Source organism: Pleuronectes platessa, chromosome 15 (assembly GCF_947347685.1).
Source record: "Pleuronectes platessa chromosome 15, fPlePla1.1, whole genome shotgun sequence".
Classification (NCBI taxonomy): domain Eukaryota; kingdom Metazoa; phylum Chordata; class Actinopteri; order Pleuronectiformes; family Pleuronectidae; genus Pleuronectes; species Pleuronectes platessa.
Window position 1 is genome coordinate 10,024,158 of NC_070640.1, and position 18,236 is coordinate 10,042,393.

The 18,236-nt window shown below is 41.0% G+C and overlaps 1 protein-coding gene across 5 annotated transcripts in view; it reads right to left on the reverse strand.

The window, feature by feature from the left end:
- The window catches only part of fnip1 (folliculin interacting protein 1), a 36,110-nt gene extending 23,178 nt beyond the window's left edge, over nt 1-12,932 (reverse strand). For 2 of the 5 annotated variants that reach the window (XM_053442018.1, XM_053442016.1), the window contains exons 1-2: nt 12,741-12,932; nt 1,189-1,318 (exon numbers count right to left, since the gene is read on the reverse strand). In XM_053442018.1, the coding sequence (XP_053297993.1) occupies nt 1,189-1,318; nt 12,741-12,832 (222 nt within the window). In that variant the 5' untranslated portion in view covers nt 12,833-12,932. Of the gene's footprint in view, nt 1-1,188; nt 1,319-2,171; nt 2,307-4,922; nt 5,017-12,740 lie in introns of those variants that run through there. The other 3 variants (XM_053442020.1, XM_053442019.1, XM_053442017.1) reach the window with 3 other exon arrangements.
- Nucleotides 12,933-18,236: the final 5,304 nt, after the last annotated feature.

Below are 18,236 nucleotides of genomic sequence, written 5' to 3' on the forward strand. Positions count from 1 at the left end.
GATAGAGAATGAGAGGAAACATTCAGACAATGCCAGAGTTAGATGAAGACAGATGAGAGAGAGGCAAAAAGGCACACTGTCAGCGAGTGACGCTGCCGTCATGTGAGGATGAAAGAATGCCGCTTACACATGGGCTGTCAACTGAGGCTATTATTATTGGAGATAAGAGAACCAGAACAAACCGCCCAGGCTTAGAGAGGAACACCCAGGAGTGGAATGAAATTATCAGGTGTATTATTAAAAAATTTAAAAGAAGACAAGGGGTGACTATGTATCATCGTTTGGTGGTAATGTCAGCCGGCAGGTGCTGTATGGAGGACACGCACACACACCTCATGTTTGATGGCTATTGTTGTACACACCCTGATTAGATTGCAACACTGTGGTAAACAGTGTTTTTATCCTCATGTGTCAATGGGTGTGTTAGCAATTTATCAAAGCTTCCAAGGAGATCTGACACTCACACAAAATCAAATGACCGTTTGATGTACTAAATGTCATAAATTTGTATCTAAATGACAGAGACCTTCACCCTTCTGCCATGTACTACCTCCCATTTATTAATTAAGAAAGTAAACACCAAAACAAAAGTCTATTTCATTAACAAAAATATCACGCTAACAAACAGGATTGGTGCATTGACATTCCCTGCCCTCCACTTTTGTTCCCTAGGTCAAACTCTTCAGTGAAATGTGCCATGTGGCGTCCTGCAGGATAAGGTGTAACTTGTGTCCTCTGAACAACATGACAGTCACATGACTGCAGTTGGACCTCATGCCTGTGTGACTATCTCTCCGCCTGTGCTCGCCTCGGTCTCTCTGCTCTTATCTTAGCTCATCTGTTCTGACTGACTGTCAGCCCTGAAAATCAAAGGTTCGTCAAATAACATTAAATTAATGACTTCCACACCTTTTAAATGCCACCTGAGAAAGATTTGACAAATCTGTTTTTATTAGAGCATTGAAAATTTGAAATTAAAATAGGAAAAATTATTGTATCATCTAACCAGGCTCTGCAATACATTTGACATTGTATGTACTATTAAGGACACTTGGTATACCTAAAGCAATAAGCTGAGACTGTCAATAACAACAAAACCTGGAGCCTAGTATTACATTTTTTTCAAATCTATTCTAGAGAAACAACACACAGACACACACACAAACACTCAGCAGACATGTGACTTACGGTGATGGGAGTTTCCTCCGTGCTCCTCTTTTTGGCGTTGGAGTCGAAGAGGACATTTCTGCCACGCCTCTCACAGTCCTGGTACACTATCAACCTGATCTGACTGGGCTCCAGCTGGGGAAGTGGCCAGCTAGATGGGAGGAAGAATAGATAGCAGACAGAGGGATACAAAGAGGGAGAGAGGGTGGAAGGTGGGAGAGAAAAACAATTTATTAGAGACAATATGTTAAACTATAGTTATTCAATAAACCCTGCATAGGATTTTTTAATGGGGAAAATACTCCATCACAATAAATAACTGTAAATTAAAACTGCTTGTGATTTAAGACATATAATTCAATAGTATAGGTCCAAAAGCCGTACGAGAAGGAAACTGGCACTAAAGCAGCCAGGAAAGGTCAAGTACTGATTTACAGTGTACCCACATAACATGTAGCCACTGCAGACAATCATCCTGCTATTTAGACCTTTTCTTTATCAATATAAGGAAAACGTGTTTCGGTGCTTACTATATACATTATTTTGCTCCTCTGTACTTTACATTCACACAGTTACACATGTGACAGTGACCTAGTAAAGCCAGTCTGCAGCTCTACAAAAGGAAAAAGAACCGCAGACTCGCCATTAATACTTTCCTTTCTGCCACTACTGCATTTAGAGTGATTCGATTTGACTCGATTATGACTTGATAATGATATTCCTATTTATTCCCAGTAAGACGCAAGTCCTTAAACAATGAGATCAAATGTATTCCAGTTCTTGGAGATTTAGGATAATAAAGCGTTGTAGACTCTCATACTGGTACATTGTATGTAGCAGCAAAATACTGGACAACAGTGAAGTAATATTTAAGCCATTTTCACTGCCGGCCTCCTCTCCATGCTTGTTGCTAGGTAACCTGTGGTTTCATACAGCTCATCTTATTCATCTCGAATAATATTGTGAATGAACTGGTTGGAAAACTTCCCCTGCATCCAACTCACTGTGTGTACTTGCAGGTCACCACAGGACTCTGGCAGTCCCCTGTGGTTTACGAGAAACCCAGTCCCTTCCCTGGTTGAGTAAGGAGGAGATGACAGGGGACTGGACCCACAGATAAGATGGTGGAGGATTTCTGTCTGATCGGAACGATAGATGGGTCGGGCAGATATACACAAGCAAGCTTAAATATAGCCTTTTATTGGGGAACAGGGAGGCTCCCTAAACAAAATAATTTATAGGAAGTGTGTTGGTTGAAATGAGTGGAAAAGGAACAGTTACATCCTTTTTACATTCAAACAAAAGGGCATTTAAAGGAAGCGTTTCAGCTGTTGGTCAGTGGGCCTTGATAAGTCAGGGAACACAACGGAAAGAGAGAGAAGGTCTAGTACCAAGGATCCAAGCTACTATTTACAAAAGACAGGTGTCAAAGTAAGACTAGCATTCTTGGAGACAAAACAATGCAGTTTTGCAAGAGAGGAGGGAGTGGGGGAGGGGATGTGAAGGGGAATCATGTGCATGAGCCACAGTGTTAACTTGTCAAACTAAGGTCGTTTTCAAACAGGGCTATAAGAGGAGGAAATACAAGAAGAACTTCTTATGAGCTGCCTCAACCTTTCTGATTAGAAACATCTCCTGCTTTCACTCCTTTAGCACAGTTTCTTTCTGCTTGCCAGAGATTCTGCCGACCAATATGGACCAAAACCACCATCTGAATTTAAATTAGGTTTTGTGGGCAGTCAACAACTGCTGCACAGTTTTTCCACACGGCTATGTGTGTGTTTTTATGTGTGTATGTTCATGTGTGTGTGTGTCTGTGTGTATGTGTGTGTGTACTGTAGCTCCTGTCTTATGTTCTCAATTTCCTTAAACATCTGTGCTGTTATTAAAATGAAACATCAGTCAGTGTAGTCAATACAAAATCTTAATTATTGTCTTACTTAAATTAAGTGTACCTACTGTAGGAGGGCCAACGGACCCATCTATTGTCAGAGATGGTTCTGGCAATGCAAAACATGTTGCTGCTGGAATGTACCAACTTTCATCCTGTGCAAACAGGCTACAGGCAATTATTTGATGACACGTCACTGACCTGACTGTGACTGCCATCTTCCACTGCTGTGGTGACTTATCTCATCACTCGACATGTATCATCCCACCTGGGTTTGCATTCCTAATCTGAACATTTATGGTATCTTAGTACACGTATATACGGCAGTAATTCGTCTGTCAATGGTAACTGTTTATGTTGCTGGACCTTGTGAAATACAGATGAGTGGTGGAGTGAACAAAGCTTTCTATCACGTAACTAGCTTAGACTGAGCTGTAATGGAAGTTCATGTTCAATTGCTTTAGAAGAAGGAAAAAATATCTTGCGATTTTTCCCTTGGTTGCTTCTGGAGGGAAGAGCCACCCTCTTACCCAGCCATGTGCTATATGGTTGACGTAATGCCTGCCTGGCCTACATAATGAGCTCAAATCGCATTGTGTGGGAATGGCTCAATATTCACTTGTGCATAAGATTACACATCCCTCTTTTCAATTGGACCGACTGCCTTTCGGTATTGTATTGAGTTAACCTTCGCTTGCTTCAAAGATTTAAAGGGTTTACAGCGTTTGCCCTTCTAATATAAATGTAATGGACAAAATCTTGTTCACTTTCTGGCAAAGTCTTGGTGTTGTTGATCAGCCCAGTGGCAATCTGTATAATTTGACTCCAAGCTCACTGCTCCCTTTATTTTAAACATAACAGAGATGCAAGGAATAACCACAGGAAAGGAAGAAGTGAAACAAAATACAAGGAACATTTATAAGCACCAAAGATATTTCTAATGAGCAAAAACAAATCGGCCTCGCAAGAACAGCGGGAGTGAAATAACAGACAACCAAAGCTTTGTGCGATGCAAGAAAATAAGTATGATGAATGAGAAAAAATGCAGCTGTGGATGGCTTGGAGGATGGAGACAAAAGCAACGCTAAGCATAGATAATTAGAGTAAAGGTCACAGAAAACAGAAACTCAGGCAGAAAGCATCTGACAGAGACAGAAAAGCATCTGAGAGAATAGACAAGGCGGAGTGAGAGCGAAGGAGGAAGTATCCCATCAGTGAGCTTGTGACAGTCACAGCGTTGACACAGGAGAGAGGGGAGTCATTCATAAAAGCGGCACATGACTTCATGACTGTTACATACTTGTTATGCTTTGACCTCGATTGTCTTAACCAAAAGTGACTCAAACATTCTCACATGCACACACACAAGGCAGGTATTCATTCCCTCGGACAACCTGTTGATCTCAGATCAGAAAGCATCAGCTGATGTTTTGTTTCGGTCACACTCGTGAATTTAAAGACGACAACAAGCCCAGTCTAAAGTCTTTTGAAATGATTCACTTAACAAACGATATCTGATCGGAGATAAAGGATTTTTCAAATGGCAAATCTCCACCCAAACATGAAATGGATTTGCCAAACAGTTTCTTGTTATTGTCCCAAAACAAAAAAGGCATGCTTCACCACAAAATAAATTAATCCACATTACATAACATAGCTCCCACAAATGAAAAAAATCTATCTTGGTCATCAACGCACATACTTTCGAGCTGCCACATCGTCCAGCTGGAAACTGCTGCAGGTTGCCAACAATTAGCCTAAATTAAAAAGGAACCAACAACACCCACATTGTTCTCAAACCTCCTTTCAACTAGCACCATGCCCACTTGGATGCATGTAAGCCTGGTACATGACCAGTTCCTACCTGGGCATCATTGCGAGTCTGCCAGTCTTTCCCCAGCCCTCTCTGTTCCTCTCTCCTCTCCCTCTCTTCCTATTCCTCTCTCTCCTCTCCTCTCTTAGCCAAAGCAGGGTCTAAGAATAGCAGTGAACTAAATTCACACAACAACATGAGACTGTCAGGTGATCGCAGGAGCACTGCTGTGTGTGCCGGACAGTGCAGCGGCAGCGACAGCAGTGACCCTGGACTGCCAGATAGCACTGTGATGAGAGAGAGTGACAGTGGGGATTTGTTTGTGGTTTGTTTTTCTAAATCCTGCTCTTTTGTCCGGCTCTCCCTTGTAGTCCCTCTTGTCCTTCCATCGGTCTTTCTTTCCTCAATACATTCAAAACACATTCTGTAGGTGCAAATGTGCAATTCATGGCACTTAAAGACATTTTTCAAAGAAGGAGCAGGAAAACAAATAACTCAAAGAAGTCACACTGTTCTGAGTGAAACTTCCCAGACTTGTATTATTCTTTAAATCTTGCTTTACAGAAAAAGGGAGAGTGAATGGATTTGTTATTAAAGTCTTAAAGTCTTTAGAAAGGAGAGAAGTAACCTGTGGGTTAGTGGAGAGAACTGAAAATACTGTCACCACAAAATGACGATATCTGCCACAAAACGACACCTTAATAACATTCACTGATTTATCTTGGAAAGTAGACATTCAAAAAAAGTTCAATTATCTTTAGGGAAATTAAACTCCAGAAATTGGTTAATGGGAATACCAATTCCATACCAATGGGGGCTACATATTTTGGATATTAGTAAATAATAAGATAATAATATATAAAAAATTCTGACAGTTATACAAACTGTACAACCTTGAATGAAGCAGAGAGTCATAGCCGTTCCTGGCCAAAGTGAATACTTATGAAAGGTCACAACAAAGCAATCCGATTTCCTTGACTACAGCGACTACACTGACATCAGCCTACTTACTGACCTCGAAGACATCTGGTACTCTCCCCACTGCTACTGGACCTCGTGTGTGTGTGTGGGTGTATGTTAGTATTTGTTGGAGGCTGACAGACAGCTACATAAATATCCCCTCAGTCCATGCTATGTGACGTTCTTCCGGCTGTGAGTGACAGAGGTCTCCGTTAGCTCCGGCACCTTGGCCTTACAACTATGACACACTTTTTTTAACAAACGTTTCAGCACCTGATGTTCAATGCTGCCACGAAGCAAATTTGAGCTATTATCAAGTACATCAAAGTTTATATAGGTTATATACATTCAGACACTTAACTTGTAAAGGGTTGAAGAAGCTTAGGGTAGTAAGGACTTCACTAACGGCCTGTGAACACATCAATGTGTTGGAGACAGACAGATATGAAATGTGTTAACACTCAACAATCTAGATGTAGTGTGGGAGCAGTACATGTTTACTAAGCTACGACACTAATGATCAATAACAAAAACCATATGTAGTTCCAGCTGCAGCTTCCAAGGTCTACCTGGTACAGAGCTTTAATCTGGTCGGTAAAACCAACAAACACGTTGCTAGCACCGGGTATCAGCTGTAACTAATTAACTTGATAGCAGGCCTAAATTAAACTTGTCTGTTGTCAGTTTGTGTGCACACATCTTTAGTGTTTCACTGGATCGGGGCCAGAAAAAGCTTTGATTGTGTTGCTGGTGATGGAGTTGTAATATAAATGTATGGGGGATGATGTTGTTGAAATCTGTTGCTCATTCTGTGCTGTGATGCTATTTTCCCATGAATCAGAGTAAGACAACTATGACTAGATATGTATCACTGGAGAGAAACAGTCTCTCAGTACTCACACGTAATCTCTTAGAAGTCTTTGACATTATCAAAGACTGTACGTGCAGATTTTTATCTTGAACTACACACCTTAATACTTCTACTAGAGATTGGGGTATCTGTGTTATACCATGTGCTGAAAATGAACACCCAACAGATTGACCACACCTTTGATACTGGAGAGGCCACTTATTGAAAGGTGAGACTCAATGCAGTCTTGTGATGTTAACATACGTGCTGCGCCTTGAACTAACAATTATTCAGCTATGGCTACACTCTAGAAGGGAGAGACTTGCTCAAGGAGCAGGCCCACATGGCCTGGAAGCACCTGACTACCTGCATAGCTGCTAGTTTCAATGCTGGTCATGTTGCATTAAAGGACTTCTGCATTCCAGCAGTCACATGATGCTGACTGGGGTGAGGATGCGGCAATGGACATGACTGCACCCAGAGCTACAATCTGTTCGGCTGGTTGGCTCTAAGGACTCGACTGGAATCAGTCATCATTTTTAGAGTCAGAGGGAATATTTGTGGTTGTAGATGACAGACAGAACCCATAATTTCATCTTTATTTTGATTTTTACACTGTGTTCGCGCCTGTGTGGGTTTGTGTGTGTCAACTTGTGACTATGTGCACACTAGTGCTGTTCCTGTGCTGTGTTACAACACAGGGAGGATCACAAAGGGGCTGATAAGAGTAATGAGTGCATGACTCTGTTGCACAGAATCACATGAACGAGTCATCAAGTTAAACAGGAGGGAGGGGTGGAAGCGAAGTGGAAGTCATGGTCTATGGTCAATTTAGCTTTTGGGGTGAAAAGCAGATTTCCCTTAATGCAATTAGAGCAACAAGTATTAAACAGGAACATTTCTCTTCGTTCCGTTTAGTAATAAGAGGGCTAAGAACTGTCATGTGACATCCGTGATTAATTGCCCAGCTTTTACACAAAGTGATTAAACTGTCAGCAGCACGTCCTGCCTCCGTTTTAAAACACCCCGACTCCCCTCCCTCTCATTTCTCCCCGTCTCATTCAGAGACTGAACTTGGGCTAATAAGGTGATTTGACAGTCTGAACTTTTTGGTTTTACTTTCAGGATCACAGCAGATGTATTAATCACAATGTCGTCTGTGAGCATTCAATGTGATTGGTGCAAAAACTAAATCTGAAATCAGGCATTATCCTCACTTCTAAGACAACTGTGGGAAAATGCAATGTTCTACAAAAAAGCCATTTCTATAAAATATGTCTGGTAAAATAAAATGGCCCATCTAGAAAAATTTGCCTTACATGTTTCTTCAAAATGTTCCAAAAATCCCTGTGTGTATAAATGTCACTGCAGAAGTCAGGATAACCCATAAACATCACTTGATGAAGCAACAACTCATCATGAAAGAAATCCATAAGTCAACAGGTAAAAGAAACACAGTCTAAGTCTCAATCTCAGGTAAATAGTTGAAATTAAAGAAAATATTAAAAGTCAAGTACATCATGTATTGATCTATTTGTTTTTGAGAGCAGTCTAACAATGCAGTATGATCTAGAGTAAACACTATTATCAAGACTAACACTGGACGCTGCAGGAAGGGGAACTAAATCTCCACTGGAAGTTGAATTTACAGTATATTGTATCAATTCCCACTGAAAACTATTTGAAAATGACACAAAGTTAATGTCCACATCACTTGCAGAGTAGTATAACAGTCTGCTTTCAGTGTTGCTCTGGTTCTTTGAATTGTTTATGAGGCCCCTCCGCCCTTGTATCACGTATCAGCATATTAGCTGAGAGAGAGGAAACTCATCACAAACCAAACCAATAAAGTCTGTTCCAAAAAGTCACTAAACAACAGAATCAACATTTAACTTGATTTCATTGCCAGTATTATCATTCGTCATTTAGGTCATATATGTCAGTATATGACATAGATCAGTTTACTATAAATCAAGAAAGGCCTACAAACCAATAATCCATCATCTAAAACCAATAATCCATCATCTAAAACACCTAAAAAAAAATTATCCTACAGTGTAATGTGTTGAACCTTTTCACAGATGTCCCTGCAATCTTATGAGGACACAGAGACCCAACTAGATGTAAAGCAGGAATACTAGTGCTCAACAAAATGCTGGTGTGTGTTTCAGATGTGTACGTGGCTTTTACGTAGTAAAGTTGCAGTTCTGAGAAGCCTGAGAGTGGCCACTTTAAATAGTCTTGATAGGAACCTGGTGACAGCCGCTGTCTTTACGAAACCCTGGCAGGCCTGTAGGTCACAAACACACATGGAAAAAAGAAGCTTTGCAATGCAAAGCTATAAAATATCTATTAATTTGTTTTGCTGAATTGATTTTCATATATCATGTATTTAAAATGAGTGTGAGGCAAACACACACATAACTCTCTCCCTGTCATGTGATCAATCCCCAAACATGACAGCCTGAGATTGGTGAAAGCCTCACATGACACGCTGAGTTCTGAAAGTACACTGAACGCCAATCAGGAACCTGAGAAGCCACTTCTTCTGCAGACTACCAAGGAAAGTAGCCTCCCTGGGAATAAATACATCTGCTGGTGTAACATATTTTTCTGCAACATACATGTACGTACAATGTTGTGCATTTTCACAAATAGGAGGATTCTGGGAAAATGTATATTATATTTCAAATTTCACACAAGGTTGTAGTTTTATTCCGGCAGTCAAGGTTCAAAAGAAAATTCTAACCGCTGGCTTATAAAAAGGCTTAATTATTACTGTTATTTCTCATTAAGACAGGCATGATATTGTTCAATTAATGTTTAGAATAAATATCGAAGTCAAACATTTTCCTGAAAAGTGTGTTAATATTCAGATATCAGCATCACCTCATTTGTGTATACCTTCTAAAAAAAATACCTTTTCACTTTTTAAAATCTCATTTGGTTTTTGAGGACTTAAAAAATAATGTGTGTGAACAAAAAGGTTGTGCCCCACCCATCCCATCGTCTCTGTGCACACCTCAATTTTACACTCTGGGCTGAACGTGACCGAGGTCAAGAAGGAAGTTTCCTCAGCCGGCAGCAGTGAGAGGTCAACAGTCTGAGAGTGGGTGAGCAGGACAAAGCTAATGGCTGAGGATCAGTCCTCTAACTGACCACAGGATGTGCCAGGAGCTCTCAGTGTAATGTACAGTATGCTGTTCCCCAGTCAGGTGCCACAGCCAGGGAAACAGGAGAGGCTTTTTGGGCTTTCCTCCTAGGGTCAGCCAACCTGCTGCCCTCTGTGGTATTCTCGAGGGCACTGGGACAGGGCTTCGGGCGCAGGGTGATCGTGTTGCAGAACAACAAAAAGTTATTTTCCAATTTCAATTAGTCATCTTCAAGGCTTTTGATAGGTAAGATAGTCAGATAAATGAGAGTTTTATACAGTATGAGATAGAACTCAATATTTGAATGTTAAGAAACAACTATTTTGTATTTCTTACATTTTGTCATATATAAAAAAAATATATATATAATAAAAGCTTAAGGGAGTTCTGATTTCAGTGCGCAGCTACTTTTCTATTTTTATCAACCTGCCAAAGATGTTAAGTGAGTGTCTTTAAAGTTTTAGTTCTAAGGACTGCCACAACATACCAAGCCAAATCCACTCAAAATGCCTGCTCTCCTACATAAGCTTTCCAGAGCGAAAACAAATACAAAAACAGGAGGTCAAGCTGCAGGTTTAAAACATTATTTCTCACATGAAGATAAGAGAATATTGTGAATGTGTTCATCTCCACCTCGCTGTCAATTGTCTTCAATCACAACTAATCCTCTTTTATATCCATCCTCTAAGTTTATCTGCTCAGTTCTTGAAAATCAAAATGCTGCCCTACGATTATTTAATTTACTCCCCTCCCTTCATCCATGGCCATAATTCCTTTCTTCCACTCTGCCTCTCTCATCCTTCACTTTCCAAATTATATATTGAATTCTTTCCCCCAACCCTTCCTCAGCTATTTCCCCTCATTCTGAATACCAAACCATCTCAAAATCTGTGTTTTAGCCTTTCCCTGCTACCAGGAAGTGTCCTCTCCATCAGTCTCTCCTTCCCCTTGCCTTTGTCCCCTCGCAGTTCTGCCCCCTCCAGGGCACTTCATGCCTGATGAATGGGGAGCTCATGCCAGAGGTATGAGGAGCGCAGCTGACCACTGAGTTAACCGAAACGCCTGCTGTCTGCCTGTTTGCTCTAGGCTTGAAGCCAGCTAGCCACACACACATTTATATCACTGGGCAGTGGGCACAGGGCACCTTTAAGGTCAGGGAACGTGCTCTGGCACAGACACGGGCCAAAGTGCAAGTGGCACCATAAGGAGGTGGGTTTCAGTACAATACTGGTGCGTATATTCCCTGTGGGTGGCGACACCGGAGCAACATTTTCCAATGCAAGGGTATTTAAAACCAATAGGATAACTTTTCCCCTGACCTGAACCTTACCCCCTATATACGTGTCGGAATATACAAAGGGAAACTGCAAATCATCTCTGGGAGTATAGAGCATCCTCCAAGCCAGCTCAGTGATGCATTGCTCAGTCAGGTCGAATTTAACCCTAGGGTATTTCAATAACAAGCACTTAAACTGCTTCTGATGACCCTGTGTCATGCTTCAACTGCATGGATTTACCTTCCATCTCAACTCAAATGCAGTTCAAGACAAGTTTTGACATCATATACATGTAGCACCCTCTGTTATGGATGCAAAAATATGATGATATGCATCCTATAATTTGGCAAAAGCTGCTTTACATCATATCAGTGCTAGAGAGAGATGATTATGAAAAAATTACCTAATGCAACAATACAATGTATTTTGTAACATGATAGAAAATAGCACATCTTCCTGTGTCTCTCATCCACTAAAAGAGGTCGAATTGGACATTAGTACAGACCTGATATGTTGCGTGTTTTCAATCGTTTTTACAGAACAACGTTCATTGAAAGCAGTATAACAAAGGAGCATATATGTCAATATAATCCAAAGAGAGCAAGTTTAACACATAATTGATCCGACTCAAATTTGTGTTATTATCTGCGCTGAACATATAAACCCACAGCCTTCACTCTGGGGCAGAAATCTGTCTAATCTGTCTTTAAACTGACAATAACACATAATTATCATCGCTATAGGCAGATATGGCTTTTTATAATATTGCCCATATCGTCCAGCCAGCGTGGCTCTGTGTGTCTGGTCTGCACCAATGCAGCAGTCTCCTAACGGACACGTTTGGTTCGTGCATCACTGGTGTAAACTAGACGTGCACACAAAAACACCCACATCCGTCGCTTTATGCGCAATAACCACCGGTGTGTCTACATTGTGTGCATCCCCGGTCTGCAGCATGTGTAGTGAGCCTGGAGGAGGATTCGCCCCCGGGACCTTGTCCGTCATCAGTGACCGACTGAAGCGATCACATGTGCGCCTAGACCCGAGCACACAGTGTCCTCCCAGTGGGGTAACACCACCGTCGGGATGGAAGCCACTTGTACCAAGTTAACAAGGGGGAGGGGGGGGGGCTGACTTGATCTCGTTAGCGTCCAGGTTTCAGCTGATCCGGGGAGAGGAGGGGGGACAAAGGAGGAAGACAACAACACTAGCTTCTCCAACTTCTCACTCATAACACCCCCCAGTTGTGGCTCCAATGGGAGAAAGACGTGTTTATTATCAACCTATTGCCGGTTTCATTTTCAACACTTCACGCTAAGTGGTGGATAAAAACACAGCGTCGGCCAGGCATCCCACCAGGAGACGGCGGCGTGTTGCAGCTGCCCCGCTAACGTCTGGTGCTTAGCATTAGCCTGCTAGCTAACCCCCACCGACAGGACACAACACGTCCTCCCGCACGTTGCCTCGTGAAGCTGCGACCAAAGCCCCGCAAGCTGTTCACCTGTACACGCGGCGGCGGACTAAACGTGTCAGCGAGGACACACGGAAACAAAACACACGCTGCGCACACACACACACATGATGGCGAAAGTGTCAGTGAACGGTTGAGCACGAGCAGGACGTGGCTGACCTGAAAGCGGGGTCCTCTCTGCTGCATCTCGGCGGCGGCGACGAAAACGCGTTTCTCTTGTTGAAAAGTTTCTGGAAGAGAGTCGGGGGCATCTTGTCTTCTTTTTTTAAACAACGCCCGGCGCAGAAAGCCTCTCTCTTCAAACCCGAGAGCGAAGCTCGCTCCCTGAAACTGCCTCCATGGATGTCACAGTCATATGACAGGCATTAGTCACAGGACTGCTTGGTAACCAGCTACCCTTTTTTCTCATTGGCTGACGTTACATTACTACAAAATAGCCGATTGGTCGGTATTTTTGGCCGCTTTACCACGTGGTGCGTGGATTCGCTTGTGTTGATGTTTTGTCGGGGATCGTGACGGCGTGAAATTTATTTCCAGAAAATCAGACAAGTGCTGCTGCAAAGATCGAGGAAACACCCCACATCGGGAGAGAGGTCATTCATAAAGAACCAGCAAACAAAGCAAATACAGGAGGATCCAATGTTTATTTACGTTTAACACATCTTAAATACTTTTTTTCTGACGCCCAAGAGTAAACTTACACACAAAGATAAAGGACTCACAAATCCAGAATATCATAACCTAGAATAAACTCACATTTGAACTTTATTCACCTTAAATTAACAGTTCAAAAGAAGCCTTGTGCGCACACGGTCAAAATAATAAATCAAGATACATTTAAAGATAACAAACGACGTATATTTTGTATAAAACAAAAACTGTCAGAACAATAAAGAAAGATGGTTATTTAACAGGATACAGGTCTGACATCTAGTGGTCACATGGCACCACATAACATATAGGAATGGTTTAAAGTGGTTGTGTGGAAAAAATATGTGCATTTTCATAAACAGATATAAATATAATATCTGGTTATGTATTAATATTCTTGGCCTTAAAAAGAGAGGCACATGGGGGCCCAGTTTGTATGGTAGGCAGACACAAAGCAGCTCTTTAAATAACACAGTTGTATAATACAGATTTTATAATTACATTTTATACATTAAGTCTCATACATGTTGTTTTGAAACTCATTCTTCTCGAGGAAACTTCACTCACAGGCCTCGCTGACCAATTTATGGGAGAAAGGTGATGGTTTTTTCAATGAGTATTTTTGTGTCTATCTTCTTAGCAGCCGTGAGAGGAAAACAAAGTAATACTCCTGAGTTTGACACACCTCTCTCTCGCCCTCTGAAAGAACAGATCCCTGTCACCGTCACTGACAAAGTGAAAGAACTTGGCTTTCTTCGGGATCCTCTTCACGGGCCTTTTCAGCGTCACCCTCAGCTGTGGCGTGCCGTCTTCAGAGTTCATCTCACACACTCCGGGCGCCTCTGCATGGGGCTTCACCTGCTCGGCCTTGATGGGCCTTTGAGCTGACTCACTGGTATTTGGAAAGGTTGTTCTGGCCACTGATATGAGTTTCACTTCTCCCCCGACGGGGGTTTTGAACGACACCTTCTTCTTGCAGACAATAGGTCTTCTGAGCTGAGGAAGCAAAACTATGTTTCACCTTCACCACAATCCATGTTACTTTTGATTTGAGCAAAATACATGAACGGTGATCATATTTCCAATTACTTCTGAAGGAGACTTTCTTACTTTCACTGGAGTTTTCCGCTTGAACGTTTCTGCCCGATCGAGGATTGAAACAAACAAGATTGAATTTACATTGGTGTATGACCACATTGAGATTATGTGGCTCATTATGAGAGTGTTGTGATTGGTGAACAAACAGTAAACCTTCTGCATGAAATGAGACACGTTACCTGATTTAAATGAGTCTGTTTGTATTTGGGTCGCAGCTTCAGGGCCTCTATGGTTACAAAAAAACAGTACTTATCATGTAAATCAACCTCGTCAGCACTCAGGGACTTTTCCAGAAAATAAAATGATCTGACCAAGGTACCTGATCTCACGATTCGTCTGCACTAGAGTTGTGGAGGCATCTGCAAGCAGAGGTTTAATCCTCATCAGACAATAGAAGACTGTTTTAGAGACATACCCACACACAGACATCAAGTAAGGTCATATTCACATTTTCTGTTATGAGCTGTTAAACAAATTTCCCCTTGCAAAATTATAGTTTTTCCTAAAGATTTTTATAGAGGTTATTAACCCTGTAGAAGGTCTAAGTTGCATGAAGCTTTCCATTTTAAAAGATTACTTTACCATCCCAGAATAGCTCTCAGATGATCACATACCTCTGCCAACAGCCCCCTTAAATTAAATCAAGCTGACCCAAAATGCACACAAATATCGCAATATTAAAGAAAGTGAAAATAAATATGATGGATGGATCTGCCCCCTGATCTGCATCTGTAACAAAATGTTGTGAGTTTTTTTCTCTCACTCACTACTGATGGTGGAAATGTTGGGGAGGTCGTGCATGTGGATGTTCTGGGCGTGGCTCACATCCAGCAAGGTAGAGTTTTTTACATCAAGATGGAGATCCAGTGTCTCATCCTTCATAGGGGAAGTCAAAGCATCCACTGTGAAGAGGAAAGAAGAAAAACATTAGTACAGAATAAACTTGCAAATTTGGGAATGCTATCAATAAAAACACACACACACATACCATAGTTTTCTCTCCTGAAGATCTCTGGTGAGGGAAGGCTGCTGGAGGATGAGGAGGCAGAGGAGTAACAGTCTTCCTCATCATCCTCATCCATGCTGAACGTTGCATCTGTCCCCGAGCTGGAAGACGTGACGCTTTCAGGGGTCACTGCCAAATTCTGCTCCTCATCTTTTACTACACTTCCACCACGTTTAACAGGCTCTTGGTCAGGGGTCATGCTTCCAGTATATGTAGGGCGGCTCGAGTGAAACACAGATTTGCACTGGACAGGCTTGATGTTTGTCTGTGTGTAGAAGATGAGCATTGGGGGAAGAAGGAGAAACAAACTCAAACATAGACAAAAAGAAACATTAGTAAATCCTTTGAAATTAATAATCTAGTATTTTGCAAATCCTCCCATATAATATTTGTAAGTGTTTGGCTGCATTAACACTAAGTGACCTCAGGCTGCACTTATCAAGGCTGGATTACCAACCAGGCAAAAAAGCTGACCCCCCAGGGGCCACAACATCCCAAGGTTGACTCTGTATCACAGAATTTGGAATGTGGAAGATGATAGGGGCTCGACAGCTACTTATTTTTAGTCACAGATCTTAAATATGGTTTACATTGGCCTTATTATTGTCTACTCTATAAATTTTGTTGGTAATTCACATATGCAGTGAAATGTCAACTTGCCCTCACCCTCACTTGATCGGATGGTTTGACCGGGTGGTCGACCACCTCCTGCTCTTCAGCCTCCTCTGGAAACGCCTCATGATGCCTGTTGGTCAGAAGTCTCCTGGGCTCTGGGCGTAGTGAGATCCAACAGGACATGAGTATTTATGACTTTTATTCATATGTTCAGCCTTTAGCACTGACTCCAGTACAGTAGATTTAGTCTAAATACAGTCAATAGTTTATCAGGTATAGTTATTTGTGTTTTTAAATGCAAATGAGCACAGATGCTCAAAAACCTGTGTAGAGAGAGAGAGAGAGAGAGAGAGAGTGAGTGAGTGAGTGAGTGTGTGTGTGTGTGTGTTCTCACTGTATCGTCTTCTCATCGCTGGTGTGTCTGGTAATCCTCTGTCCAAGTGACCAGCTTCACGCTTCTTTCGCCCCATTTCCCCCCAAACCAACCGTCAAACCGAGCTAAACGTGACGCGGTGCCAACAGACTAACGGCCAGCTAACGTTAGAAGTGATGTCACGAATACTTTGACCCAGATATTATCGGTAAAAGTAGAGCAAGCTTCTCGTTTCCGGTCACTGAGACGGATCCTATACCAACCGAGCACACCTGTCAATCCCACCTGTCGATGTGATGAGGGGGAAATTTTTATTTTTAATAAGATTATTTTGAAAGTAATTACCGGAACTGCTGGTTTGCTTTTATGCTCATCTAAATTAGCTTTACAAATAGTATTTATTCGCTAATTCCGGTATCCACTGTCATCTAGTGGCAGTGTTGTGCAAGTTCACTACTCTCATGAACAAGTTCAAAGTTCAGTTCATACAAGTAAACATGAATAGTTCACGTTCATAATTCTGAACTAGTTCATATTTCAGTCCATTTCATAGTTTTAAGGAGTTAAAGCCCTCAAAAAGCCAATTAATTTGCCTGAAAAATCATGATAATAATCCATACAATTTCAATCTGTCTGTCAGCTCTTGTCAGTGCTTGGGCCCTAATAAATACAAAGAATTAATTTATTTGAAATTTGTTGATTATGAACTATTGTTCATTAAAGATACAATTTAAAGAATACAAGATACAACCTCAGCCAGTCAATATTCATGTTATATTCACCATCCATTTTAGTGAGCTTTTTGGTAAATAGCTTTTTTTCCCTGTTTTGTAAAGTGCCTTGTAATGTGACCTTGAGTGCTGTAAAAGGCACCTATAAATAAAATGTATTATTATTATTATTATTATTATTATAATGGTGACATATTAACTTTCTGGTCGAGAACAATTCTAGTCTACTACATTTTAGAATTTATTTCATTAAATTCCTTTGACAGCTCGAGTCTTGATTTCTATGGGAAGATTTTACAGCAAAAATATATGATATGTTTATAAAACATAAGGCATTCTGACAGAATATGGTTTCAATGCTTCTGGGCTTTTGATCCTTAATACACGTTTCAGATACATGGATAACTTGGGATGTAAGATGTACCAAGACCTTGTACCTGAATAAAATACTGTGGTATAAAGAAAAAAATTGCCTAACTCCTGAAATCAAGGTTGCATCAAGTATGAAAGCATTAATTTACTTTAAGTAACTTAAGTAAAAGTACAGGAATAGAAGCCATTTAAAAAGGACTTACGTTTTCATTTAGCTGATATTTCACGGCGACTTTAAATCATTGTAAGAATAATTTAAATTGCATACATTTTTACAAAAAGGTAGATAAATATATACTAGTTCTTTGAAATGTTAAAAACAAAAGCTTTGTGTAAAAAGCTTTGAATAAAACAGGAAGAAAGAAATCAGACACCGGTTTAAAATCATTCCAGAATATCTTTTATTTCACTGCCCTTTTTTCCTAGTCCCCGCCCTCCCTCATCCCTATTGCTGCACTCAATCATTACAAGGATATGGTGCTGATTCCATTTTACAGCAGAATAGATAAATAAATAATTACAATTCATCTCACTACACGCAAAAAGAGAAAGAAAAAAATCCATTCAAACCATTGATTTAATAAATATGCTTACATCTAGCTGTCCTCATTTATGTACATCCACATTGTTTATGCTTTGGGACGGTAATCAACTTAAAAAGCCTATACATTATTTCTATGTGTAAACCCCCCTTCAGAGAAAAATCATTTTCTTTACTTGTTTTAAAAGTTGATGGATGTTCTGTTCGCTTTCGGTGAGTGGAATTCATCGGCTTTGCCTACGTTACAAAGCCTTGCACTAGCAGCGGT